Source organism: Oncorhynchus kisutch, linkage group LG27 (genome assembly GCF_002021735.2).
Source record: "Oncorhynchus kisutch isolate 150728-3 linkage group LG27, Okis_V2, whole genome shotgun sequence".
Taxonomy (NCBI): Eukaryota; Metazoa; Chordata; class Actinopteri; order Salmoniformes; family Salmonidae; genus Oncorhynchus; species Oncorhynchus kisutch.
This window is the reverse complement of record NC_034200.2, coordinates 3,980,206-4,007,231: the sequence shown is the minus strand read 5'-3', so window position 1 is coordinate 4,007,231 and position 27,026 is coordinate 3,980,206. Positions and strand designations below refer to the sequence as shown.

At 41.0% G+C, this 27,026-nt stretch overlaps 1 protein-coding gene and 1 long non-coding RNA gene across 3 annotated transcripts; one reads left to right on the top strand and one right to left on the bottom strand.

The window, feature by feature from the left end:
* Positions 1-3,802: 3,802 nt before the first annotated feature.
* On the bottom strand, positions 3,803-6,515 carry LOC116357816 (uncharacterized). The gene is made up of 2 exons (XR_004205833.1): positions 5,521-6,515; positions 3,803-5,152 (listed from the first exon to the last, which is right to left on the bottom strand). It is a non-coding gene; the product is annotated as an uncharacterized LOC116357816 (long non-coding RNA).
* Positions 6,516-7,392: 877 nt separating this feature from the next.
* Positions 7,393-24,017, top strand: LOC109871895 (calcium-binding mitochondrial carrier protein SCaMC-1). Of its 2 annotated transcripts, XM_031807030.1 has the most exons (15): positions 7,393-7,900; positions 9,271-9,397; positions 10,033-10,120; positions 10,345-10,456; positions 11,067-11,225; positions 11,408-11,560; positions 13,513-13,620; positions 14,565-14,732; positions 15,039-15,189; positions 17,133-20,684; positions 21,448-21,552; positions 22,076-22,141; positions 22,380-22,598; positions 22,947-23,276; positions 23,378-24,017. In XM_031807030.1, the coding sequence occupies exons 1-10, from the start codon at positions 7,718-7,720 to the stop codon at positions 17,312-17,314; spliced, it is 1,431 nt and encodes a 476-aa protein (XP_031662890.1). In that variant the 5' UTR covers positions 7,393-7,717; the 3' UTR covers positions 17,315-20,684; positions 21,448-21,552; positions 22,076-22,141; positions 22,380-22,598; positions 22,947-23,276; positions 23,378-24,017. The 2 variants fall into 2 exon arrangements, with proteins under 2 accessions (XP_031662890.1, XP_020318507.1); XM_020462918.2 differs by having other exon boundaries at positions 17,133-21,552.
* Positions 24,018-27,026: the final 3,009 nt, after the last annotated feature.

The following is a 27,026-nucleotide window of genomic DNA, read 5'->3' as shown; positions in this document are numbered from 1 at the left end:
TGTGTACCGGGGCCTCCCACTCTTTCTATTCTGGTTACAACCAGTTTGCACTGTTCTGTGAAGGAAGTAGTACACAGCATTGTACGAGATCTTCAGTTTCTTGGCAATTTCTCGCATGGAATAGCCTTCATTTCTCAGAACAAGAATAGACTGATGAGTTTCAGAAGAAAGGTATTTGTTTCTGGCCATTTTGAGCCTGTAATTGAACCCACAAATGCTGATACTCCAGATACTCAACTAGTCGGAAGAAGGCCAGTTGTATTGCTTCTTTAATCAGAACAACAGCTGTTCTGTTAGCTGTGCTAACATAATTGCAAAAGGGTTTTCTAATGATCAACTAGCCTTTTAAAATGATTAACTTGGACTAGCTAACACAACGGGCCTCTGTTCACCTATGTTGATATTCCATTAAAAATCAGCCGTTTCCAGCTACAATTGTCATTTACAACATTAACAATGTCTACACTGTATTTTTGATAAATTTGATGTTATTTGTAATGGACAAAAAATGTGCTTTTCTCTCAAAACCAAGGACATGTGGTGAGTCAAAAGAGTGAGTGCAAAAAGGATACATGCGGATAGTCTGGGTAGCTATTGGTTAAATATTTAGCAGTCTTATAGCTTGGGTGTCGAAGCTGTTCAGAGTCCTGTTGGTTCCAGATTTGGTGCATCGGTGTCTGAAGTCTTTGAACATTTTAAGGGACTTCCTCTGACACCGCCTGGTATAGAGGTCCTGGATGGCAGTGAGCCTGGCCCCAGTGATATACTGGGCCATACGCACTACCCTCTGTAGTGCCTTGCCGTCGCTGGACCAGACAGGACTGGCAAAAAGTGCTTGTCTATGACGAGTCAAGGTTTTGTCGTGAGAGGACGTTTCTTTTTTTACTGAGTAAACTTTTGAACGGTAGTGCATGTCCTTTGAATTTAAAGAATAACACCTTGCTGAGTTTAGTACAACTGTCTTACCTTATCATTACCAAAACACCTATGATACATTTGCTCAATTGTTTACATTTGTATTGTTGGCCCACTCTATTTGAGGGTTATGTGGATTGTGGGTCCAAATCACAGAAAATAGAGTGTACAATTAGTCCGGAAGAACAATGTAAAGTCATTGTAAATAATGACGTAAAATGACAAAAAAATATCTACTTCATTAGCCTATCCATTTCAAAGCCTACAGAATATTTACTACAGTGAATCCATGTTCTGTCATTGGAGGTTCCAGCTTCAGTCTATCTAAGGCGATCCAAGCATAAAACGCCACCTAGTGAGCAATATTTTCAAAGCGTGAAAGGCAGCTAGAAATTTGACACCTACATGTTTTAAAATAAAAGGTCTCTGCTCAATCCAGACCACCAAGCCAACGCCCCTAACAAAGTAACCGCATCCTGCACAGTGCAAGCTATTGTAAAGGCCACCTTAGTTATAAAACACGTTATTAACGTTGACAGGTTATTAGCCTACTTATTGCACTGCACAGCCAGGGGCTCTCACTACATAAAGCGGTGTGCCAACCCTCAGCCTTTGCGTGTCTTCTAAATTACCGTTCTCCAAGCAGCAGGATGTTATGCTGGTAGCACGATCGCGACTACATTTTATCTCAAATAAGAATCTCCCTGCAAAGATACGCTAAATTGGGAATTTAGTAATCTAGTGCAGTACCAGTTTTTTTCACAGCATTGCTACCACCTTTTAACAAATAAATTGATAACTTTATGTATTTTACTGGTATGTTGAAAGCCAATGTGTAGGCTATATTTAAAGTACACTTTTAATAATATACAAATATATGTTATTGGAATTACTCTAAATAGAGTCATGATGTAAATCGGTCTCTTGTGCTGGGCAAAGGGTTTAATTCACAGTGCTGGTGGGTCCTTACTCTGCCCACTCCATTCACTGCAATGCAATACACTGTATATGGGATACTTATTGGTTTGTAAAGAAAAAACCTGTCTCGTATCAACTGGGGTGGGAAATACTCAGTTGGGTCTCTACTAACCAAATAATGTTAGATTTTGGGGGAGGACTGTGTCACACGGCCTGCTGCTAGCTTTTCACTCTGCCCCCTCCATAGCCCCCAATGCAATACACTTTACATGGGATACATATTTGCTTGTAGAGAGAGCACTTACAGTTGAAGTCAGAAGTTTACATACACATAGGTTGGAGTCATTAAAACTTGTTTTTCAACCACTCCACACATTTCTTGTTAACAAACTATAGTTTTGGCAAGACGGTTAGGACATCTACTTTGTGCATTTCCAACAATTGTTTACAGATAGATTATTTCACTTATAACTCACTGTATCACAATTCCAGTGGGTCAGAAGTTTACATACACTAAGTTGACTGTGCCTTTAAACAGCTTGGAAAATTCCAGAAAATGATGTAATGGCTTTAGAAGCTTCTGATAGGCTAATTGACATCATTTGAGTAAATTGGAGGTGTACCTGTGGATGTATTTCAAGGCCTACCTTCAAACTCAGTGGCTCTTTGCTTGACATCATGGGGAAATGAAAAGAAATCAGCTTAGACCTCAGAAAAATATTGTAGGCGTCCACAAGTCTGGTTCATCATTGGGAACAATTTTCAAATGCCTGAAGGTAACAGGTTCATCTGTACAAACAATAGTACGCAAGTATAAACACCATGGAACCAAGCAGCCGTCATACCGCTCAGGAAGGAGATGTTCGGTCTCTTAGAGATGAACGTACTTTGGTGCGAAAAGTGCAGATCAATCCCAGAACAACAACAAAAGGACCCTGTGAAGATGCTGGAAGATATAGATACAAAAGTATCTATATCAACAGTAAAATGAGTCCTATATCGACAACCTGAAAGGTAGCACAGCAAGGAAGAAGCCACTGCTCCAAAACCACCATAAAAAGGCCAGGTTACCGTATGCAACTGCACATGGGGACAAAGATCGTACTTTTTGGAGAAATGTCCTCTGGTCTGATGAAACAAAAATAGAACTGCTTGGCCATAATGACCATCGTTATGTTTGGTGGAAAAAGGGCGAGGCTTGCAAGCCAAAGAACACCATCCCAACCGTGAAGCATGGTGGTGGCAGCATCATGTTGTGGGGGGTGCTTTGCTGCAGGAGGGACTGGTGCACTTCACAAAATAGATGGCATCATGAGGAGGGTAAAATTATGTGGATATATTTAAGCAACATCAAGACATCAGTTAAGTTAAAGCTTGGTCACAAATGGGTCTTCCAAATGGACAATGACCCCAAGCAAACTTCCAAAGTTGTGGCAAAATGGCTTAAGGACAACAAAGTCAAGGTATTGGAGTGGCCATCACAAAGCCCTGACCTCAATCCCATAGAACATTTGTGGGCAGAACTGAAAAGCTTGTGCGAGCAAGGAGGCCTGACTCAGTTACAACAGCTCTGTCAGGAGGAATGGGCCAAAATTCACCCAACTCATTGTGGGAAGCTTGTGGAAGGCTATCCAAAATGTTTGACCCAATTTAAAGGCAATGCTACCAAATACTAATTGAGTGTATGTAAACTTCTGACCCACTGGGAATGTGATGAAAGAAATAAAAGCTTAAATAAATAATTCTCTACTATTATTCTGGCATTTCCCATTCTTAAAATAAAGTGGTGATCCTAACTGATCTGAGACAGGGAATTCTTACTGGGATTAAATGTCAGGAATTGTGAAAAACGGAGTTTAAATGTATGGCTAAGGTGTATGTAAACTTCTGACTTTAACTGTATATACCGGTCTCAGCTAAAGTGGGGTGGAAACACTGGAGTGTAATGATTCTGTGGATGAAGTAGATAAACAGCCTATAATTCAAGCAAGGTCAAGAACACTCCAGTGTGTTTTGTCAGCCGAAACAACTTTTAAGCAATTTAGGCAGGAAACTGCAAGCAAGTCAGTGTTAATGAATGGGAAAAAGTCCATTCACAAAGTGTTGTCAAGCATTTTAAGACATATAGCTGGGAAGGCTTATTTACAGCAGAAATAAAGGAAAAAAAATCCCTATCGTACAATTATTTTTTAGGAATCACCACTTTTCCATAAGTTAAAAAAAAATGCAGTGTAACAGGACAGGCTACACAACCATTGCTTCAACAGAGGCTTCAAAACAGCTATATGTGTGACATTATAATAATCTTTTGTGAAGGAAATGCTACCTGCAAATGTCTTACCCAATGATCTCCTCCACATCCAAAGTTAATGCAGTCGGTGCAAGAAAGCCATTGATAGCCAGGGTAAATAACAAATAGTTGAACCAAGTAATATTTCAGACCGATAGAAAAGTTCTCTACAAGAACATATGTATGCCGGTATATTACAGTGTATTTTATTGGGGGCTATGGAGGGGACGGAGTGAAAAGCCAGCAGCAGGACATGCGACAAAGTCCCCTTCCAAAACAAACCATATTTGGTTAGTAGAGACGCTACGGAGTATTTCCCACCCCTTTAGCTGAGACAGGTAGAAGTTCTCTCTCTACGAGCCAATATGTACCCCATGTATAATATTGTACAGTGTATTGCTTTGGGGGCTATGGACGGTGTGGAGAACGAAGTGTTGCTATACTGAAATATCTTTGACTGAAAAACAAAATAAAAGAAAATTAGATTTAGATTTTTTTCTTCTAAACTTTTCTAATGGTGTTTTCAAGCTTCTGAATCTAGAAGGGTAAATGCTGCAAGTAGATGTCGATGTTTCAAATTGCCCTAGCTGGTGCATCACTATCACTATCTATCACTAGCTAACAGCCAAGAAATCCAAGGTCAAGCACAGAGCGTGACTGGGTCAAGCTAGAACTTGCAGTCAACTACTGTTGCAAGACAGTTGGCACAGGTCCTCCTGAAATCACAGTGTGAGCACGTCGTATGCATACTGAATCCTCTGGTAGCCAACGTCGATCCAACCCCTGCAGCAGCTTGCTTGATGGACCCAAGTGTGTCTGGCACTTCGCTCAACAGATATGGAGCCAATGATGAGAGAAACAGAGACTTTTGCACTTTAGTTAATCAGAGTTCAGCCGTGGAGCAACAGGACCCCAGGAAGATGCCAGCCAGCATGATGAATCCAGCAAGCATCTTGGCCACAGTGCTTCAGACATGTGTTTTCCTATCGAGGATTGTGTCAGGGGTCACTGTCCAGCCGGAGGGTCAACCTGGCAGGGCATTATCAAATCAAATGTTATTGGTCACACATATTTAGCAGATGTTATTGCAGGTGTAACGAAATGCTTGTGCACTAATATGTAACAATTAAAAACAAGACACACAAATCTAAGGAATAAGAAATATAACTTTTAATGTAAGAAAGAACACAAAACGAAGTACTACAAAGTGGCTTAGCAGCTAGAAGCAGAGGTTCTATGTCTGTCGGGGCCATCTTACGGGTGCACTGTGCAGAAATCACTCTACCATTTTCTGGTTGCTAAAATTAGAATAGTTAGCCTAATTTCAGTTTGTGTGACAAAACAAGCACGTATAGTGTAGAGCCCTCAAACTCAACTCAGGATCTCAAAGCCAGTACCTGTCACGTTCCTTGGAATAATGATCGGACCAAGCTGCAGCGCGATATGGTTTCCACATTTTATTTATTAGAAACGCACAAAACAACAAACCGTAACAAAGACGTGTAACATACACTAATCAAAACAATATCCCATGAAACACAGGTGGAAAAAATGCTACTTAAATATGATCCCCAATTAGAGACAACGATAGCCAGCTGCCTGTAATTAGGAACCATCTCAAGCACACCAACCTAGAAATATGAAAACTAGAATACCAACATAGAAATAATAAACTAGAATACAACATAGACATACATATACTAAAGTATATCATATACCCTAAAGTATAAAGTATACCCTAGTCATGCCCTGACTTACTATACCATAGAGAAACAATTTTCTATAACCAAAAATATTGTATTTTCAGCTGTTTGAAGCTGGTGTACAAAACCAGAAGTAAAAGATGCAAAACAAAACTTAACAATGGGAAGCATAGAAATAGCGCACATAGAACATATTTACTGCTTCTTAAACTTGCTTTTATTGAGAATTACATATCTATATCTAAAATTTCTGGTCGCCCAAAAAGTTACATATTGCATCTTTAAGTGCCCAGCGTGAGCTGTGGAAATACCTGGAAGAAGGAAAGGGGGGCATGTTTACAGTCACCTCTCCAATTCTGTCAGACAATGATGGCTTTTTATCTAAAGCTGTGCCCTGTGGCACTAGATTTGGTTTGTGCTCCTGAATCCCAAGTGTTCGTGGAGACAGTATTCTGTCTGTGGACAACTGTCATCATACTTGAGAAATTGAACAACCACTTCTCTGGAACCCAGTCTTCTTAAAAATAAACCTGAGAATCTTGTTTGGTTGAACAGAAACGCGTGCACACACACAGAAGCTGGCTGGCTGTGGTAATAATCTAAGAAACATTTAGGGAGTCCCATTGCTTTAGGACTTTGTCAGGTGGTTTAAGCATGTCCAAATTGGGGCTGGCAACAGTAGATGGGCCAGGGTGTACATTCACATTTCCAGATATCATCAACAGTAATACAATCAAGGCACGGCAGAGGACAGGGAGAGCTCTGCAGTGTTGATTTATGACATTTGATTGTGCATCAGATGGCAACACATAGCAAGGCTCCTACCCTCCCACGCATAGGCTACTTTCTCCCCCTAAAACTAAAACTTCAACTGAAACTAAATAATATGACAACTAAATAGAAATGTTTTTATCAAACTGAAACTAAATAAAAACGAGTAAATCAAATCTGAAAACTAACTGAAACTAACTCAATTTCAAATAAAAATCGAAAAGTGAAATAAAAACAAATTCAATCACAAAACTATAATAATCTTGGTAGAGATCCTGCTGTTGGTAGAGTCTCCCTCAAAAACGAACCATATTTGGTTAGCAGAGACCCGGCCTACACTGTAGTTTCCAACCCATTTTAGCTGAGACAGGTAGAAGTTCTCTCTACAAGCCAATATGTATCCCATGTAAAGTCTATTACAGTGTATTGCACTGTATGGAGGAAGTGGAGTACGAAGTGTTGCTGGATATGTTTGACACAGTCCCCTCCAAACTATACATATTTGGTTAGTATAGACCCTACTTAGCATTTTCCACTCCACTTTAGCTGAGGTAGAAAAGTTCTCTCTGCAGCCCAATACTATTAACATTCCAGTGACAACATGGTATTTTTTCATTTTTGGTCTTTATTTTCATAAATTACTTATTGCCTTTTCTTGTTGGCACAATACTAGTGGCCAATGATAAAACAATTATACCATTTTTTGAATGAATTCTTCCCATTGCAGTGGTTTGAATATCGGGCTTTTTAAAAAAAGTTTTCGAAATTACCATACAAACGTGGCGTCATGATTTGTGCTGCTGGCAGAATACTGGTGCGTCCTTCCTTATACCGCACACCCTCAATTTGACTGCAGTCATCCCGAGAAGTGCGTTTCAGGTTATTTACTGATATGCAGCAGTATTTGTAGGAGATATGAAACTGTGTCAGATCTTCGTCTCAGATTTGGTGTACCGGTATGTACCTTGTCGACCACGGAGATAATTGCGAATTTGCTACGGATTACGACGAGCGACCCTTTTCTCAACCCGCGGTTCCGTATTGACTGAGCACTTATGCATTCAACTTTCTGAAAAACATTGGACCTTGGCTATCTGTAGCCTCTTTGCCAACAGCAACAATGTATCATGTTATAAAAGGACTTGTTCTAACAGAATCCCAATGCTGGGATCCCGATAGTGAAAGGTCATACCAAGACCTATTCGATAAACTGGACACCAACAAGGATGGGAAGGTCGATGTTGCTGAATTGAGAGCGGGTATAACCGCAATGGGCATGTCATTCCGCAGAGGTGCAGCGCAGGTAAAAGTAGAGCCATGCGGTTTCCCGAAGTGAAGGATTTGGGATTGGGACATACAGTATGTGTAGCAAATATACGCAACACAGACCTAGACATATGCCATTCTCATTCACATAGCCTATTCGCCCATTTGTGGGCATTTCCCTGTAAATAAAACAACCTACACTTTATATAAACGAAATACTAAACTTTAGCCGACTAACTAGTTTCTCCCTGTCACATTCTGGAGCGATAACTCCGTAGTAACAGTGTTAGTGTCTGGTGTTATCAGGGCAGGGCTGGTTTAAAGGGGCAATCTGCGGCTCAAACAACAAAGCGGCCACCCCACCACTGTTTCGGTAAACAGCTGAGGGATGAGGCTGGATAAATGTTATATAAAAAGGGGGAGGGGGACTAGATCTGTCTCCAGCCATATGTTAGTACAACATTTGATGTATTAGCCCGGTTTTGACGAAACTTGGGTGAATGGTATTGAGATGTGACATTTACAAAATAACACTGATTGGCCCAAGAGGGGCGCTGCATCATTCTTGGAGGACGACATGTTGAGTGTTGCCTTGTTTTAACCATGTTTTGAGGCTATACAGTATTTGTTTACAATGAAATAACTCAAGTAAATCAAGCTTATGTTTTGGGTTCTGATGGGATTAGACAGTTTAACTAATCTCACGAGGCTTTTATAAGTCATATTCTTCAAGAATCAATGAGTATGTATCATGAATTTAAAAGTTCAAAAATGAATGTAGCAATCTCAGATTGTCCAGTGGGACACAGATTTCATCATCAATATGACATCTACAAATGACTCATCCCCAGTATCAGGAATTTAAAAGTTCAAAAATGAATGTAGCAATCTCAGATTGTCCAGTGGGACACAGATTTCATCATCAATATGACATCTACAAATGACTCATCCCCAGTATCAGGGAATGAACACAGATATTGGTTTGTGTTGTTACTAGCACTACTAGAGGGGAGATACCTGTCCCATTGACTTGGCCATCATCCCCAGTATCAGGGAATGAAAACAGATATTGGTTTGTGTTGTTACTAGCACTACTAGAGGGGAGATACCTGTCCCATTGACTTGGCCATCATCCCCAGTCATTATGCAATATTCATTAATGTGCACAAAATGCTCTTATGGTTACACAGTATCGCTATAACATTAGCCTACCATTTAATGATAGCATTGAAAAGCTATACTGTTCCTGTGTGAGTCACTATGCAACTGCATGAATTAGTGAGGCAGCCTATGTGATGCCTATGACTCGTAGTTGTGTGTGAGTAACCTTGAGTAAAGTTCTGCTTCAGCGGTTCAACTTCCAACAGTGAGGCAAATAGACCAATCCTCTCATTTGTGTTTGTGCAGAAAATTGTATCGTCTGGTGACGAAAACAAAGATGGAGGGCTTGACTTCAATGAGTTCAACAATTATCTGAAAGAACACGAGAAGAAACTGCGCCTGACGTTCAAGAGCTTGGACAAAAACAACGATGGTAGGTTACCATATCATATCCTTCTCCACAAGGCACAGGTGATTTTGGGGGGGGGGATCACTGGTGACACAAAGTTTAGGAAGTACAGTACTTGATGAGCAGTGAGATCACTACAGATAGACTTCAGTATTTGACATTTGTCCAGGACCCTAGGATGCCGGGAGATGCGTTCAATACCATCCACTAGGGGCAGCGTGAGCATGTATTACCATCTGGCTCCCAGTTTGCTAGGGCGTTGTGAATGGGGATACAGGAAGGGTCACGGCTTCAATCTCATTTTGATTTCTGTTTTAACCTTAACCAGTCTAATGCCTAAACTTTAATCCGCAAGTGTTTTATGATTAACCCTCAATTTGTTGTGTTTTTACAACCTTCACCTTTGACCTACTTTCACTTCACCCATAGATGTTCATCCCCCCCCTGGACAATTGTTGAAATCTGAAGTGAGACTGTGATCTTGTTGTGCTGAGACCTGTCTCTGTCAGAATGACTGCACATGATTCTCACAACAATGTAATATCACTGTTACAACACCAAGGCATGCTAGAACATGCATTATACTTATGAACATATACTTATGAACTAGAGCATGTACTTAAACAAAACCCTTGAAATGTTTCTATAATTTCCTCCAGGGCACATCGATGCCTCTGAAATCAAGCAGTCCCTTGAAGAGCTGGGCATGGACATAACCAAGGAAGAGGCCCAGACCATCCTACAAAGGTTTGTCCTCATAAGCTAAGTGTCCCTTCATTAGCCATGTCATTTCTTACAAACTATAAGCATTTTAGTCTATTCCACTTATCAACTAATCATCAAACCCTTGATGAGTTAAATTAGTGCTGGGTTGGAACAAAAATGGTCAAGTTGGCTAAAGCAGAAGTAGAATGGTAACCAGGCTAGTACTGTTACTATCTGCTCTGTGACCTCATATCCTGTCTGTGCAGCATGGACATTGATGGCACCATGATGGTGGACTGGAACGAGTGGAGGGATCACTTCCTGTTCAATCCTGCCCATAACCTGAACGAGATCATACGCTACTGGAAACACTCCTCAGTGAGTGGGTTACCCAGTCCGGAGTCCGGATTCACACCTGCACCCACACACCCCTTGAAAAACAAGATGTGTACAAGCAATATTGTGGAGAAAATCCTATCTTATTGACTTTCTTTCAACAAAATGTTCATCTCCAGTGCATTGTTTATCTCCAGTGGATCATCTTACAAATTCTGTTTCTAGAAGATAGCGAGTCCCTTTTATAACTTTTTGCTGAGACACTACATGCTAGGCTGGTGTTGCTGCAACTTCTCAAGCCACAACTGGTGAGATGGCAGGTCTGGACAAGACGTTCCTCTCTCAGCAGTGTGCAACTTTATCAGTCAGGCCTGTTGGTAGGGTAGGTGGTAGTGTGTGTTTCTCTACAGAAAGTTTTGTTGACCACATGTGCTACTTACAAATAGTATGCAGTGGATCTTACAGGCCTGACTGATTAAGTTGCAATAGTATAAAAGGCTGCAGTGCACGGGGGCTATTGATGGGGGCTAGTTTTCAAATATTTTTCCCGGTGTATGCTTGAGTGCAAAATGCTATGATAAACGTTCAAAAGTCTTGGTGGCGGTTGATGGGCATAAGGACAATATAACTTCATTCTTCTTTCACTCACTAGGTGCTGGACATAGGTGAGAGCATTGCCATCCCTGATGAGTTCACAGAGGAGGAGAAGACCTCTGGTGGCTGGTGGAAACAGCTGGCTGCCGGGGCGATGGCTGGGGCGGTCTCTCGCACAGGCACCGCCCCCCTGGACAGGGTGAAGGTCTTCATGCAGGTTGAGTACTGGAAGGGTTGTTACTAAAGAGGATGGGAATACAATGCTTTATAACTACAAGTATGATTTAACCACAACCCTTATTCCTAACATCATACCTTGTGAAAAAAGACTACAGTACAACGAATGCAAACATTTCATCAAAATGGTGTATTCTCCAACCCCTGTTGGTTGTGTTTCAGGTCCACTCCTCCAAGTCCAACCGGGTCACCCTGCTGGGAGGATTCAAGCAGATGATTAAGGAAGGGGGCGTGGCCTCATTATGGCGAGGGAACGGGGTCAACGTGTTAAAAATAGCCCCTGAGACTGCTATCAAGTTCATGGCCTACGAACAGGTTGGACACCGTTTCTTCTGTTTTTAGTTTGATGGACGGAGGGGGACAAGCAGGAGGAGAGAGAGACCTATAGAGGAAGTTACAACGAGACATTTAGAACAGGAAGTAAATAGTACAATGATGGCGGGAATAGGAAATGGGACAGAGAGGGGAAGACAGACAGGGAAAATGAACACCTACAGTATGTGAGAATGCTGTTCATTGACTACAGCGCAGTGTTCAACAGCACAGTGCCTTCCAAGCTCATCACTAAACTATGGACCCTCAAGAGTAGGTTAAAGTACCTGAGTTTGGCACTGAAATTCAAGTACTGGTATACCTTGAAAATCAGACATTTTCTCAAGTTGACACTTGAAAGTACTTGAATTAAAATGAGGGGAGAACAGATAATGATCAAATATGTTTATGAAAAATGTAATGGTTTTGCAAACTATTTTCCAGGCAGACTCCCAAGTTTGATTTCCTCTCGTGTTTCGTGCTGTGGTTGCCAGGCGAGCTCGCTCATTCCACCCACACTGCCACTCAGCAAGGCAGGTACAGGTCTGACTGATTAGGCGCAGCCAAACGTCACATCGATAGCTAAAATTCCCCGGGCGAACGCGATATTCCACTTTATCAAGCGGCAGCTGTGGTCCTGCTGTTCTGGTGGCCATTCATGTGCTGTTTTCCTCATACAGACCTCCCGCCCTTCTCCAGTAGGCATGTCCCAAAACTCTGCTCATCACTACTCAAATTACAAAATCATCAGTACTGACTTACCACTCATGTATGTAGTAAATAAGTAGTGAAACAGTGTATTATTGAGTAGAACTTGTAAGGTAGTGATGAATATTATGTTTATTTTCTTTTCATGAGGTTGTGGTGCTATACTGCCATCTGGTGGCGATTAGTAACAATTGCATAATATTTACTATTAGAAATTGATGTTCCTAGAAAATAAATATTAGTGCTTGAAAAAGTACTTGAAAGTCCTCGAATTTGATTTGTTATTGTCTGTGTGAACCCTGGGCCCTGTGATTAAACACCTCCCTCTGCAACTGGATCCTGGACTTCCTGACGTGCCGGCCCCGGTGGTGAGGGTAGGCAACAACACATCCACCCCGCTGACCCCTCAATGGTGTGTGCTTAGTCTCCTCCTGTACTCCCTGTTCGCGCACCACTCCAACACCACAATTATGTTTGCAGACGACACAAAGGTGGTAGGCCTGATCACCGACAACGATAAGACAGCCTACAGGGAGATCAGAGACCTGTCAGCAAGACAAAAGAGCTGATTGTGGACTACAGGAAGCAGAGGGCCGAGCACACCCCCATCCACATCGATGGGGCTGTAGTGGGGCAGGTCGGGAGCTTCAAGTTCCTCGGTGTCCACATCATTAACAAAGTATCATGGTCCACACACACACACACACACTCCAACACAGTCATGAAGAGGACACAACAATGCCTCTTCCCCCTCAGGAGGCTGAAAATATTTGGCATGGGCCCTCAGATCCTCAACAAGTTCTACAGATGCACCATTGAGAGCATCCTGACTGGTATGAAACTGCTCGGCCTCCAACCGCAAGACACAGCAGAGGGTAGTGCGTACGGCCCAGTATATCACCGGGGCCAGGCTCACTGCCATCCAGGACCTCTATACCAGGCGGTGTCAGAGGAAGGCCCTTAAAATGTTCAAAGACTCCAGCCACCGATGCACCAAGTCTGGAACCAACAGGACCCTGAACAGCTTCTACACCCGAGCCATAAGACTGCTACATAGTTAACCAACCTGGACTATCCACATTTGTCTTTTTGGCACTCACTCTTTTGACTCATCACATACGCTGCTGTTACTGTTGTCTTTCCTGTTGCCTAGTCACTTTATCCCTACATGTATGTACGGAGAGAGGGGTTCTAATAGTATCTCTGTGTTATCCTCATGGTGTATCTCAACTCTCTCTCCCCATCAGTATAAGAAGCTGCTGACACCAGAGGGAGGGAAGGTCCAGACCCACCAGAGGTTCATGGCTGGCTCTCTGGCAGGAGCCACCGCCCAGTCATCCATCTACCCCATGGAGGTGAGAGGACCACCCACTGTTACCGAGGGTCTCCGTCACTGTCAGATCCATGGCATTCATTTGATCACGTAGCAATCCCATAGTACAGCAACATGAATCAGTCAACTGTATTCACGTTAGCAGGTGGTATACAATTCATTTAACATAAGAAACACTTTATCTCAGGAAGAAATATGTCCCTGAAAATATATTTCTCGGGTACATTTTGAAGCTAAAAGTTTCAACTTAAACGTTAGTGTAACCGAACATACGAACGTTTCATGTGAACGTTGCAGGAACATTTCTGTGTCTCAGTTGTCAGGACGTCACCCGATGGTCCCAAAGAATCGTTGTTTCTTTCATTACATGTCACACCTTGTTACTTTTGCCGAGTCAATCAAGGCCCTGATTGGTGAACCACTGATCCATTCACAGCTCTTTGTTTTTGGCAAAGTTCCCAGGGAAACTCACACACAGTGCTTTTAACATAGTGTTTTCAACTTTCATACTGTATTTGACACACGTTGACATGATTACATTGTGCATTTTCATTCATACAGTCATTATTATGCAGTGTGCAAAGCTGTCATCAAGGCAAATGGTGGCTATTTGAAGAATCTCAAATATAAAATATACTTTGATTTGTTTAACACTTTGTTTGGTTACGACATGATGTTATTTAATAGTTTTGATGTCTTCACTATTATTCTACAATGTAGAAAATAGTCAAAGTTAAGAAAAACTCTTGAATGAGTAAAACTTTTGATCGGTAGTGTATTTTAATGTAATTATTTGGCAAACACCCTGAACTGATCGAATTAAAATCAGTTTCTCATTGAAAGATTGCAATCTGTAGGATCATGACACATTATGACAGCATTTCCACTACCTCTCATAAACTATCAGTACTTATTAATTCTATATAGCTGAGCATCATCTCTCCATTGTCTTCTTTCTCCTTTTAGGTGATGAAGACCAGACTGACTCTGGGGAAAACTGGCCAGTATAATGGAATGTTTGACTGTGCCAAGAAGATTCTGAGGAAAGAGGGCATCAAAGCCTTCTACAAAGGCTACACTCCCAACATGATAGGCATCATTCCCTATGCTGGCATCGACCTTGCTGTTTACGAGGTATGCAGGCTGACGATTTCTATCATAGAGTCAATGCTGTTTCTCATTGTAGTACTGCAATGATTTACAGTTCACTGACGTGTATTACTGAAAACAGAGAATTCCATAATGTTGGACGTTTTTCAGGACTCAAGATTGAATCCACTGAATTGTGTTCATCGAACGTTGTGTTGAACTAAATGAGAGAAGGCTGACCACGTTAATGTGACCACTGTCTGAACACCGATTCTCTTTGGCGCCAGTCACATCCCCTAAATGATGATACTTCCCTTGTCCCTTACCCCATCCTCTCTTTGTGCACCCTAGAGCCTGAAGAATGCATGGTTGTCCCGCTATGCCAAAGACACAGCCAACCCTGGCATCTTGGTGCTGTTGGGCTGTGGCACCATCTCCAGCACCTGTGGCCAGCTGGCCAGCTACCCCCTCGCCCTGCTTCGCACACGCATGCAGGCACAAGGTAATAAATACATCTGCAACTAGATGAGATATTCTTTATTTATTGAAGCCGAAAAACATTCCAAATCCAATCAAATTCCAATCTCTCCAGCAGCACAGAAAGAAATCTTTGACGAATTAAACCAGCTGCTACTGATATGTCCTGATATGTAGGCTGCTACAGACAGTGTATATATCCTGATATGTAGGCTGCTACTGATATGTCCTGATATGTAGGCTGCTAATGATATGTCCTGATATGTAGGCTGCTACAGACAGTGTATATATCCTGATATGTAGGCTGCTACAGACAGTGTATATATCCTGATACGTAGGCTGCTACTGATATGTCCTGATATGTAGGCTGCTACTGATATGTCCTGATATGTAGGCTGCTACTGATATGTCCTGATATGTAGGCTGCTACTGATATGTCCTTATATGTAGGCTGCTACAGACAGTGTATATATCCTGATATGTAGGCTGCTACTGACATGTCCTGATATGTAGGCTGCTACTGATATGTCCTGATATGTAGGCTGCTACTGATATGTCCTGATATGTAGGCTGCTACAGACAGTGTATATATCCTGATATGTAGGCTGCTACTGATATGTCCTGATATGTAGGCTGCTACAGACAGTGTATATATCCTGATATGTAGGCTGCTACTGATATGTCCTGATATGTAGGCTGCTACTGATATGTCCTGATATGTAGGCTGCTACTGATATGTCCTGATATGTAGGCTGCTACTGACATGTCCTGATATGTAGGCTGCTACTGATATGTCCTGATATGTAGGCTGCTACTGATATGTCCTGATATGTAGGCTGCTACTGATATGTCCTGATATGTAGGCTGCTACTGATATGTCCTGATATGTAGGCTGCTACTGATATGTCCTGATATGTAGGCTGCTACTGATATGTCCTGATATGTAGGCTGCTACAGACAGTGTATATATCCTGATATGTAGGCTGCTACTGATATGTCCTGATATGTAGGCTGCTACAGACAGTGTATATATCCTGATATGTAGGCTGCTACTGATATGTCCTGATATGTAGGCTGCTACTGATATGTCCTGATATGTAGGCTGCTACTGATATGTCCTGATATGTAGGCTGCTACTGATATGTCCTGATATGTAGGCTGCTACTGATATGTCCTGATATGTAGGCTGCTACTGATATGTCCTGATATGTAGGCTGCTACTGATAGTGTATATATCCTGATATGTAGGCTGCTACTGATATGTCCTGATATGTAGGCTGCTACTGATATGTCCTGATATGTAGGCTGCTACTGATATGTCCTGATATGTAGGCTGCTACTGATAGTGTATATATCCTGATATGTAGGCTGCTACTGATATGTCCTGATATGTAGGCTGCTACTGATATGTCCTGATATGTAGGCTGCTACAGACAGTGTATATATCCTGATATGTAGGCTGCTACTGATATGTCCTGATATGTAGGCTGCTACAGACTGTGTATATATCCTGATATGTAGGCTGCTACTGATATGTCCTGATATGTAGGCTGCTACTGATATGTCCTGATATGTAGGCTGCTACTGATATGTCCTGATATGTAGGCTGCTACTGATATGTCCTGATATGTAGGCTGCTACTGATATGTCCTGATATGTAGGCTGCTACTGATATGTCCTGATATGTAGGCTGCTACTGATATGTCCTGATATGTAGGCCGCTACCGATATGTCCTGATATGTAGGCCGCTACCGATATGTCCTGATATGTAGGCCGCTACTGATATGTCCTGATATGTAGGCCGCTACTGATATGTCCTGATATGTAGGCCGCTACTGATATGTCCTGATATGTAGGCCGCTACTGATATGTCCTGATATGTAGGCTGCTACTGATATGTCCTGATATGTAGGCTGTGTAACCTTTTCTTTCCATCTGCATCCTTTTGTTCATTTACTGTCTCTCAGCAACTCTGGAAGCGTCGGACAAGTCCACCATGACTGGACTGATGAAGGGGATCATGGCTAACGAGGGTTTCTTTGGACTGTACCGGGGTATCCTGCCCAACTTCATGAAAGTGATTCCTGCTGTGAGCCTCAGCTATGTGGTCTACGAGTACATGAAGACCGGCCTGGGGATCTCCAAATGATGCAGGGACAGTCAGACAGGATGTTAAGTCTTTAGGTCTTTTTGGACAGTTTAGTTGGAACTTAGTGATCCGCACAGACTTTTATGATCTCACGTGGACAACCAAACGTTGCCATATTGTGATCACTCTGTGTACTGGGCGTTACGAGGAGAACCATGAAATCAAGGTTGGGTCTGAGATAGGCCATAGCAGTAGACTCTCCAAAAATGATGCTCTCCTCTTTAACTCAAGGTGAAATTCCAATATGGTGCAATATACCTGTTAAGAACTGCATTATGGATCTTAAAACATAGAGAACGAGGTATCGATGTCTTCAGGTGAACACTGTGAACGAGGTTCAAGAGCTTTGTCCAAACTATTTTTGTTCCACTGTAATATTAGACGCTCCATGCGCACATTTTAGAGAATCCCACACTACTACAGTTTGCTATAGAATTCTGTGATAAATTGTAGTCTGGGTACCAGTCAATTTAGCTAACGTTCCACTACCTGTACTCCGTGTCATATGCCTAAGATATATTTAAAGAATGAAGAAAGACCGTCTCTTTGGCATATCACATGGAGTAGGCTACAAGGAGTGGAATGTTAGCTAAATAGACTGGTACCCATCATCAACGATCACTCGGGGTTGAGTATGATTGTCCTCCTGGTGGGTCTTCAGATGGCTGAAGAGGCCGATCCGGGAGCCACATATTTTGATGCGGTATGGGCCAGGGTGAGTGGTGGTGGTGGGTGGGCGTTCTTGATGGGAAGTCTCTCCTTTCGAAGTTGCTGCTTGTCCTCTGCGGCACGGCAGAGATTTTCTTTGTACCATGCAACTTCGTCATGGACAGCTTTTCTCCATGTCGACCTGTCGAGGAGTGGAATGTTAGCCAAAAAGGCTGGTACCCAGGCTAAGTAAACTGTAGTATACTGTAGAATACTATACTACACACGGTAGTATCCCTCGATCAGGGGTATTACATAATATATCATTTGGTAGTATACTGTAGAATACTATACTACACAGTGTGGTATTCCTCATTCATGTGTAGTACTTACTGTAGAATTCTGTAGTGAACTGTAAAATATTATAATATTTGAATAACTATAGTATATTAGTAATATATGCATAAAACACTATAGTAAATAGTACAGTAATGTCCACAGAACACTGCAGTACATATAAGTGTGCCTTACCCTCAGTTCAATATCATATGTTTCTATCTTATTTGGTTGGTTCTATTTATTTGTACAGGTTAGTGTCATTTACAACTGCTGTTTTAATGCTATGTTTTCACGTGTTTTAACAGATGATTTACAAACACGTCTTTTTTTACGTTGTGCTTTTCTTGAAAGACAATGCCTACCTTGTTGTTGACCGTTAAGCTGAATCTCAAGCAAAAATATTCATAGTTACAAAAGCTTGCATGCAAATATTGTCTATGAATCATTACTGGAGCTGAGGGGGGAAGTCTTAAAAAATGCAGCCTCTTTTTTTGCTAAGCTTGACTGAAATGTAAGTAGGTTGTGTACACTGTCAATACTGGTTTCCAATTCAGAATCACTTCAGGATCCCCCCTACACACACACTCCATATGCATGTCATGCACCCACTAAAGATTATTACTACTTGAGGCCAATGGTTGTTATGTTGCCTCAATGTCTTATGTCTTATTTATGTTTGATTATGTAATAGGTCTACAATGCCTGAATCAATTGACATTGTGAGAGTTGTATGAATGTCCTCACAAAGCTTAGACTGAAAGAAAAGCAATACATGTGTTATGGGTCGAAACAAATGTTTGCAGATGGTTGTCCAGGTGTATATATAAATATTCACAATGGAATGTTTTCAATTGAATTTAAATGAATAGTGCACACCCAGTGCAAAGCCAACTCCAAATTGTCAATGCTGTGTGCATGTCGCATCTAGAGGTCTTGCAGTGCACGTTTGTGAATGCTTATTCCGCGAATGATTTAATTGATCTGTGTCAATCAACTCTAGATCATCGTCATCCCTGTGCGGACATCCAAAAACCTATCCAATCAATTTACAGTGTACCTTTTTAAATATATATATATATATATTATTCATAATACAAAACCAACTTACATCAAACATGTCTAACAAAACAAAACGCATGTATTAATAAGAAAATACTCAAACATACAAAAAATATCAATAAAATAATAGAAATAACTATTCTAGTGCAATTGTATTCACTCTGAGAAAATGTCATGATTAAGGAAGATGTTATTCACTAGGGATAATGTCTTAACAAGAGAATTCAATCAAAAATATGTGTAATTTTGGTATAGAATTCTGGAATTTTTGTTTGTTTATAAAGTATTTGGCAACAAGAATTTAAAAAAATTCAATAATTTCAATGGTCTTGTTATTATTGCAATAGTAATATAATATATCCTTCATGTCAAAAACATGGGTAGTGTTCATAACGGTAAATAAGTATTCTGCAAGGTTTTCACAGAATTCGGACACACATTTACATTCAAAGAACGAGTCAGATTCTCCCCTTTTTCACAGAAAACGCAGATATCATCAATAGCCACAAATTTGGACAACACAATTTACATGGATATATCTTATGTAGAATTTTAAAGTGCACTTCCTTAAATTTGTTTGGTATACAATAACCAAGCTTTTTCTAGACAATGTCAGGAATAAGCACGTTCCATAACGATTTTCCTCTCGGTGTAAGTTGGTTTGGTGAATGAAGAATTTGTCTTATATATTTATTACAACTTGATTTCTCAAGTAAGCCCACACCTTCCAATCTCAGTTCTGGATAAGCTCTGTGATCATTCCCAAAGCTAAGATGAGTTTTCATTAGTGTAGTTAGACTACTGGGAATGGCTTTGATCACAGAAATAAACTCTCTGAAAGGTATTGGAAATTCATTCAATGTTATAAATTGTTCATATGTAAGAATATTACCTCTGATGTCAAAAACATCAAGAACAAAGTCAATATTCCTCTCATGCCAGCTGGGGTAGAACAATGACTGATTCCTTACAGTTATGTCTGAATTATTCCAGGAAACATTTTCCAGGCCATTCAAGCTTGTTGGTGAAACCTAGCCAATTTAGTGGTTAATCATTCAGGAATATAATTACATTTCAGTAAAAATGTAACTTATTAAACACATCAAACATCTTTTCAACCAGTTTTCAACCAACACTTCCAGACCGCCTTCAGATCTTTTATTAGAGAGGACTGACTCTTTTAGTTGGTGAGACTTATTTTTCCAGATGAAGTCAAGAAAGGTCTTGTTGATCTCTTTACAACTAGAGGGACTTACAAATAACGATAATGAGGGGTACACGAAACGAGACGGTCCCTCTGCCTTGGACAGAAGTACTCTCCCAAGTATAGAAAGATCCCTTTGTAGCCAATTATTCAATATATTTTTTGTTTTCTTAATTTTAGGAGAGAAATTCATGTCTGACTAAGTGCTTTTTTTTGACCGATGTATTCCTAAATATTTAACACAGTCCTTTACAGAAATGTTTTCTATTTCTTTATCATCAGTCATTTAAACATAAGATTTCACATTTAGAAACGTTCAGTTTTAATCCTGATGCAATGGAGAATGCAGTGATGGCATCAAGGGCATGGGCGACCTGGTCTTTGTTTCTTTAAAAAAGAGTATCAGCAAGTTGGGAAATTTGGATTTCTTTGTTAAAAATGGTTAAACCATACAGATTTGCATCATTCAGAATATCTAGAGAAAGAGGTTCCACAACCAAAATGAATACAAATGGCATCCCTGTTGTACACTTCTGTTGATACGGAATATTTGGGATGTATTAAGGTTTAGTAACACAGAACTCTTTATATAGTTGTAAAACATGCGAATGACTTCGATAACATTTTCACCGAAGCCAAAAAGTTAACCGATTGAAGCAAATCGATGTTGATGTCGTAATCGATCGAACGCGATGAACTAACAAATGTTTTTGAAATTAAACACAATATAGTTTTAAACAGTGCCACAAAAACGTTTATTCATAGATAACTGTTCGCTATAGAGCTCAGCTTAATACTGAATATGGTAAATTGTTGTTCATCATGTTTACTGAGCTTTCAAGAATGTACTATATTTGTAATCTGTCTCTCGCTATTTGTATAGGAGAAACCCTGGGTGAAAGAATTGAAATGGGTACTAGAGGATTTGAAGGATGACCCTAAGAAAGCTGTCTATCGACCAAGCAGCAGGACCGAAGTTAAGAAAATTGTAAGACCTTTCTAAATGCGCCATCAACCATAATATGGATGAAATGAACTATACATTTAACACATAAGGATCATCACGTCACCCCTACCTATATCTTATATGTACAAATTACCTCGACTAACCTGTACCCCCGTACACTGACTCGGTACCGGTACCCCCGTATATAGCCTCGTTAGTGTTATTTTACTATTTTTTACTGGAGTTTATTTGGTAAATATTTTCTAAACTCTTCTTGAACTGCACTGTTGGTGTAAAGGGCTTGTCAGCATTTCACGGTACGGTCTACTTGTTGTATTCGGCGCATGTGACAAATAAAGTTTGATTTGACTTGAAGTAACTAATAAGATCAATTTAGGTCTGCATTATTGGTGATTCTGGAGAAGATAATTTATTAAGCACATGTTATTCTTATTCTTCCAGAATCCTTATACTTGATATATACGCATTCTCTAACTAAAGACATTTCAAAATAAATTTGATTATTTTTTTTATTTTTATAATACATTTGATTTGATTCTTACAGTACATAACCGCTGATAATCAAGAGTATCTGAAGGTTAAGAAGAGGACCAAACAAAAGTCAGAGAAGGTATCTAGCGATATATTTTACATGCTGATGATGCCATCCATAGTTGATTATTTTATTCAACACGTCCATACAATCAATAGATTAACAATGCCTTGTGCCATTTTGTGAATGAAATGCGTCTCAGTTAATGTATTAGGCGTCTAAGCTCAAAACACAACTTTGATAGAATAATCAAGAGAAAGTCCTAACATATAACTGGTAAACCCAATGCCTTGTCTACATGTTCTCTACCTTTCAGTCCTATTCCCACTCCTCCAGAAGCAGGGCAGTGATGACCCCAATTGTCCCTATAGCTCTGGGGGAGCTGGAGTCCCCTGGAACCAGTGATGATGAGGAGGCCACAGACCGGAAGGAGAGGGTCTCCAGTGCCAGGGAACGGCATGAGCAAGCCAGAGCCATGATGGACACATTCACTGAGAAGTTCCACTCTATCGCAGAGGATCTCCAAGAGATGAAGGTACTGGTCAGAGAAGGGACCAGTGGTCTCCAACCCTAGACTTTGAGATTGACAGAGTATGCATCAACCTTTGTTCCTACCCAGCACTAACTGATTCTACTGATCATCAAGACCTTCATTAGCTGAACCAGGTTGGTTAGTGCTGGGCTTTAAACAAAACCTTGTACACCCTGTGGTTCTCCAGGACCAGGGTTGGCGACCACTTAGAACTCTCCACCATAGGGCTGTTGATCGCTAGTTTGTCAGCATAGATATGTGTGAAAACCCTGCGCCTCTGAAGATTTATATCAGAATCCTACATGAGCTGTAGAACTGTGATGTGCTACTTTCCCCCTTGACTGCACCTAGATTCCCAGGAAGAGGTCCACTCGACTGCGGTCATCATGCTCCCAGTCTGCCAATGAGGATGGATCCCCCCTGGCCTCTACCCAATCAGATAAGGCCCTGAGGCGAGACTGGTCACGACATATGATTACAGCCGGAGAGGCCGGTGGTGACATCATTCGAACACCTTCATCAGCGTCATTATTCTCTTTGCCAACCATTTATGAGGTCGTCAAGGGGAGCAGCGAGTCCAAACCTGATGTGTCCGGAGATGATGTCAAAAAGAGCAAGACGTCCAAATGTAAAGTCAGGCAAGGCTTTCGCTATTTCACCAAGGCTTTGACTGGACTGTTGGTTAGTACGTTTGATGTATTTATTTTTTATTTTATTTTATTTATTTTAATTTCAGCATGAATGACTTCATGTCTCTTTTACTTTTCATGAACCTCCCAAAGCGTACAAAAGATGACCCTACTGGAGATGGACGGATTGCGCGAAGTGTGACACCATCCAATGACACACTCAACATGGTCATGGCTCCTCCACATCCACTCACTAACTGGCATTTGTGAGCTACATTCAGACAAAAAGGCAACCGCATTTTGTATGGATGATATTTAGCAGAGGATATGTTTTTCTTATATAAAGGGTACAAATGAATAATACAACTGTTCTGTTGGGAGTGGCGGTGTTTGGGTGGAATCACTGGGGAAGCCAGAAAAAAAGCCATGTGTTGTGATAATTGCGTTGTTTGCTCTATAAATCCTTTGCTCTATAAATCCAACCCTAGACTTTGAGATTGACAGAGTATGCATCAACCTCTGTTCCTACCCAGCACTAACTGATTCTACTGATCATCAAGACCTTCATTAGATATACAGCTCTGTAAAGAAATGAAGAGACCACTGCAAAATGATCAGTTTCTCTGGTTGTACTATTTATAGGTATGTTTTTGGGTAAAATTAACATTTGTTTTATTCTATAAACTATTGACAACATTTCTCCCAAATTCCAAATAAAAATATTGTAATTTAGAGCATTTATTTGCAGAAAATGACAACTGGTCAAAATAACAATAAAGATGCAATGTTTTCAGTCCTCGAATAATGCAATGAAAAGAAGTTCATATTCATTTTTAAACAACACAATACTAATGTTTTAATTTAGGAAAAGTTCAGAAATCAATATTTGGTGGAATAACCCTGATTTTCAATCCCAGCTTTCATGCGTCTTGGCATGTTCTCCACCAGTCTTTCACATTGATGTTGGGTGACTTTATGCCACTCCTGGCTCAAATATTCAAGCAGCTGGGCTTTGTTTGATGGCTTGTGACCATCAATCTTCCTCTTGATCACATTCCAGAGGTTTTCAATGGGGTCCAGGTCTGGAGATTGGGTGGTCTTGATCTGGTGGTCCTCCATCCACACCTTGATTGACCTGGCTGTGTGGCATGGAGCATTGTCTTGCTGTAGAGCATTGCCTTGCTGAAGCACCCCCAGATCATCACCGATCCTCCACCAAATTTCACATAGGTTGCAAGATCTGGAGAGGCCTACAAGCCGCAGTGTCTCGCACCCACTGTGAAATTTGGTGGAGGATCCGGTGATGATCTGGGGGTGCTTCAGCATGGCTGGAATCGGGCAGATTTGTCTTTGTGAAGGACGCATGAATCAAGCCACGTACAAGGTTGTCCTGGAAGAAAACTTGCTTCCTTCTGCTCTGACAATGTTCCCCAACTCTGAGGATTTTGTTTCTCCAGCCGGAGAGCACTAAACATTTTCGGACCACTACACAACTATTGATATAGAACTACAGAGAGTTACCGCAAGTCGCAAAGAAAACAGGAGCTGCCTCCTCTATTCCAGCACCATTTCAACATCATCAAACCCCCTCTGGTTAGTCTAATACAGTGACAACTAAAAGATACCAAAAACGATTTAGTCCAAATGTAAGCTAAATATGATGTGACTGTCCATGGTTCTGATTTTTGTGTGCTTGTGCGTGTGTGTGCACATTCATTCAAGTAGAAAAAACGTGTTTACCCACCCTACTTATAGAGAAACGCCAATGCCATCCTCCTCTCTTGCATGCTGACGAAAGTGTCTATCACTCCGTCATACATATCAGGCTTTTATGTCATACATATCAGGCTTTTATTTTTTGTTTTCCTAGGCTACCTGGCTAAAATGCATGCTTGCGAGCCTAACTTCCTTTCATGGGCAACGTTAGCTAGTTAAACATTAGCCTAACATCTATCTACATATTGAACTCTCAGGCCCAGGGGCACAATGTATGAATGAATGTTTGGATTAGGATCACTGTTATAATCATTGGCCAATACGGAGAATTAAGTAACTACAAGTCCAAATCCCTATCTCACATCCATTGCTAATTTAGGAAAGGGGCAATTTTAGCTGGCTGGCTAGCAACCAGAGGACAACAACACAATAAGATGCAACAATTCAAGTTGTTTCTGTTAATAACGTATGCTCTCAATGCGATTTGATAGGAGTGACTGGCTTCCCTCGTAGAACAGCTAAATACTTTTTAGCCCTTCCACGTCACTTTACTCACAGAAAATGTCTGCTAAATATAGAATCACATGGTTTATCCATCTCTCTGTAACTGCCCATAACTTCACAAAGTTGCCAATGTCTGCAATTGATACAAACCATCAACGTATAAAGGTATAAAATACAAACAGTTGCATAATTCAATCATATTGAAAAGCATTTAATGTTCACTCAATTGAGTTATATTTTGCTAATGTACGCTACTGTCTGTAATTTGTCTCAGTAAATTTCATAATGGGTAGCCTAACATCAAATAACATTTTATTTGTCACATACACGTGTTTAGCAAATGTTATTGCGGGTGTCGTGAAATGCTTGTGTTTCTAGCGCCAACAGCTCCAACATCCAGTAATATCTAATACGTAATATCTAACAATGCACACAATCTAAAGTAAAGGAATGGAATTAAGAATAAATAAATATTTGGATGACCAATGTCAGAGCGGCATAGACTAAGATACAGTAGAATTGGATAGAGTACAGTATATACAGTGGGGCAAAAAAGTATTTTTACATTTGTTACATTTGTTATTTGCAAATACATTCATTAGAAATCCTACAATGGGATTTTCTGGATTTTTTTTTCTCATTTTGTTTGTCATAGTTGAAGTGTACCTATGATGACAATTACAGGCCTCTGTCATCTTTTTAAGTGGGAGAACCTGCACAATTGGTGGCTGACTAAATACTTTTTTGCTCCACTGTACATACACTGCTCAAAAAAATAAAGGGAACACTTAAAAAACACAATGTAACTCCAAGTCAATCACACTTCTGTGAAATCAAACTGTCCACTTAGGAAGCAACACTGATTGACAATCAATTTCACATGCTGTTGTGCAAATGGAATAGACAACAGGTGGATATTATAGGCATTTAGCAAGACACCCCCAATAAAGGAGTGGTTCTGCAGGTGGTGACCAGACCACTACTCAGTTCCTATGCTTCCTGGCTGATGTTTTGGTCACTTTTGAATGCTGGTGGTGCTTTCACTCTAGTGGTAGCATGAGACGGAGTCTACAACCCACACAAGTGGCTCAGGTAGTGCAGATCATCCAGGATGGCACATCAATGCGAGCTGTGGCAAGAAGGTTTGCTGTGTCTGTCAGCGTAGTGTCCAGAGCATGGAGGCGCTACCAGTAGACAGGCCAGTACATCAGGAGACGTGGAGGAGGCCGTAGGAGGGCAACAACCCAGCAGCAGGACCGCTACCTCCACCTTTGTGCAAGGAGGAGCAGGAGGAGCACTGCCAGAGCTCTGCAAAATGACCTCCAGCAGGCCACAAATGTGCATGTGTCTGCTCAAACGGTCAGAAACAGACTCCATGAGGGTGGTATGAGGGCCCGACGTCCACAGGTGGGGGTTGTGCTTACAGCCCAACACCGTGCAGGACGTTTGGCATTTGCCAGAGAACACCAAGATTGGCAAATTCGCCACTGGCACCCTGTGCTCTTCACAGATGAAAGCAGGTTCACACTGAGCACGTGACAGACGTGACAGAGTCTGGAGACGCCGTGGAGTATGTTCTGCT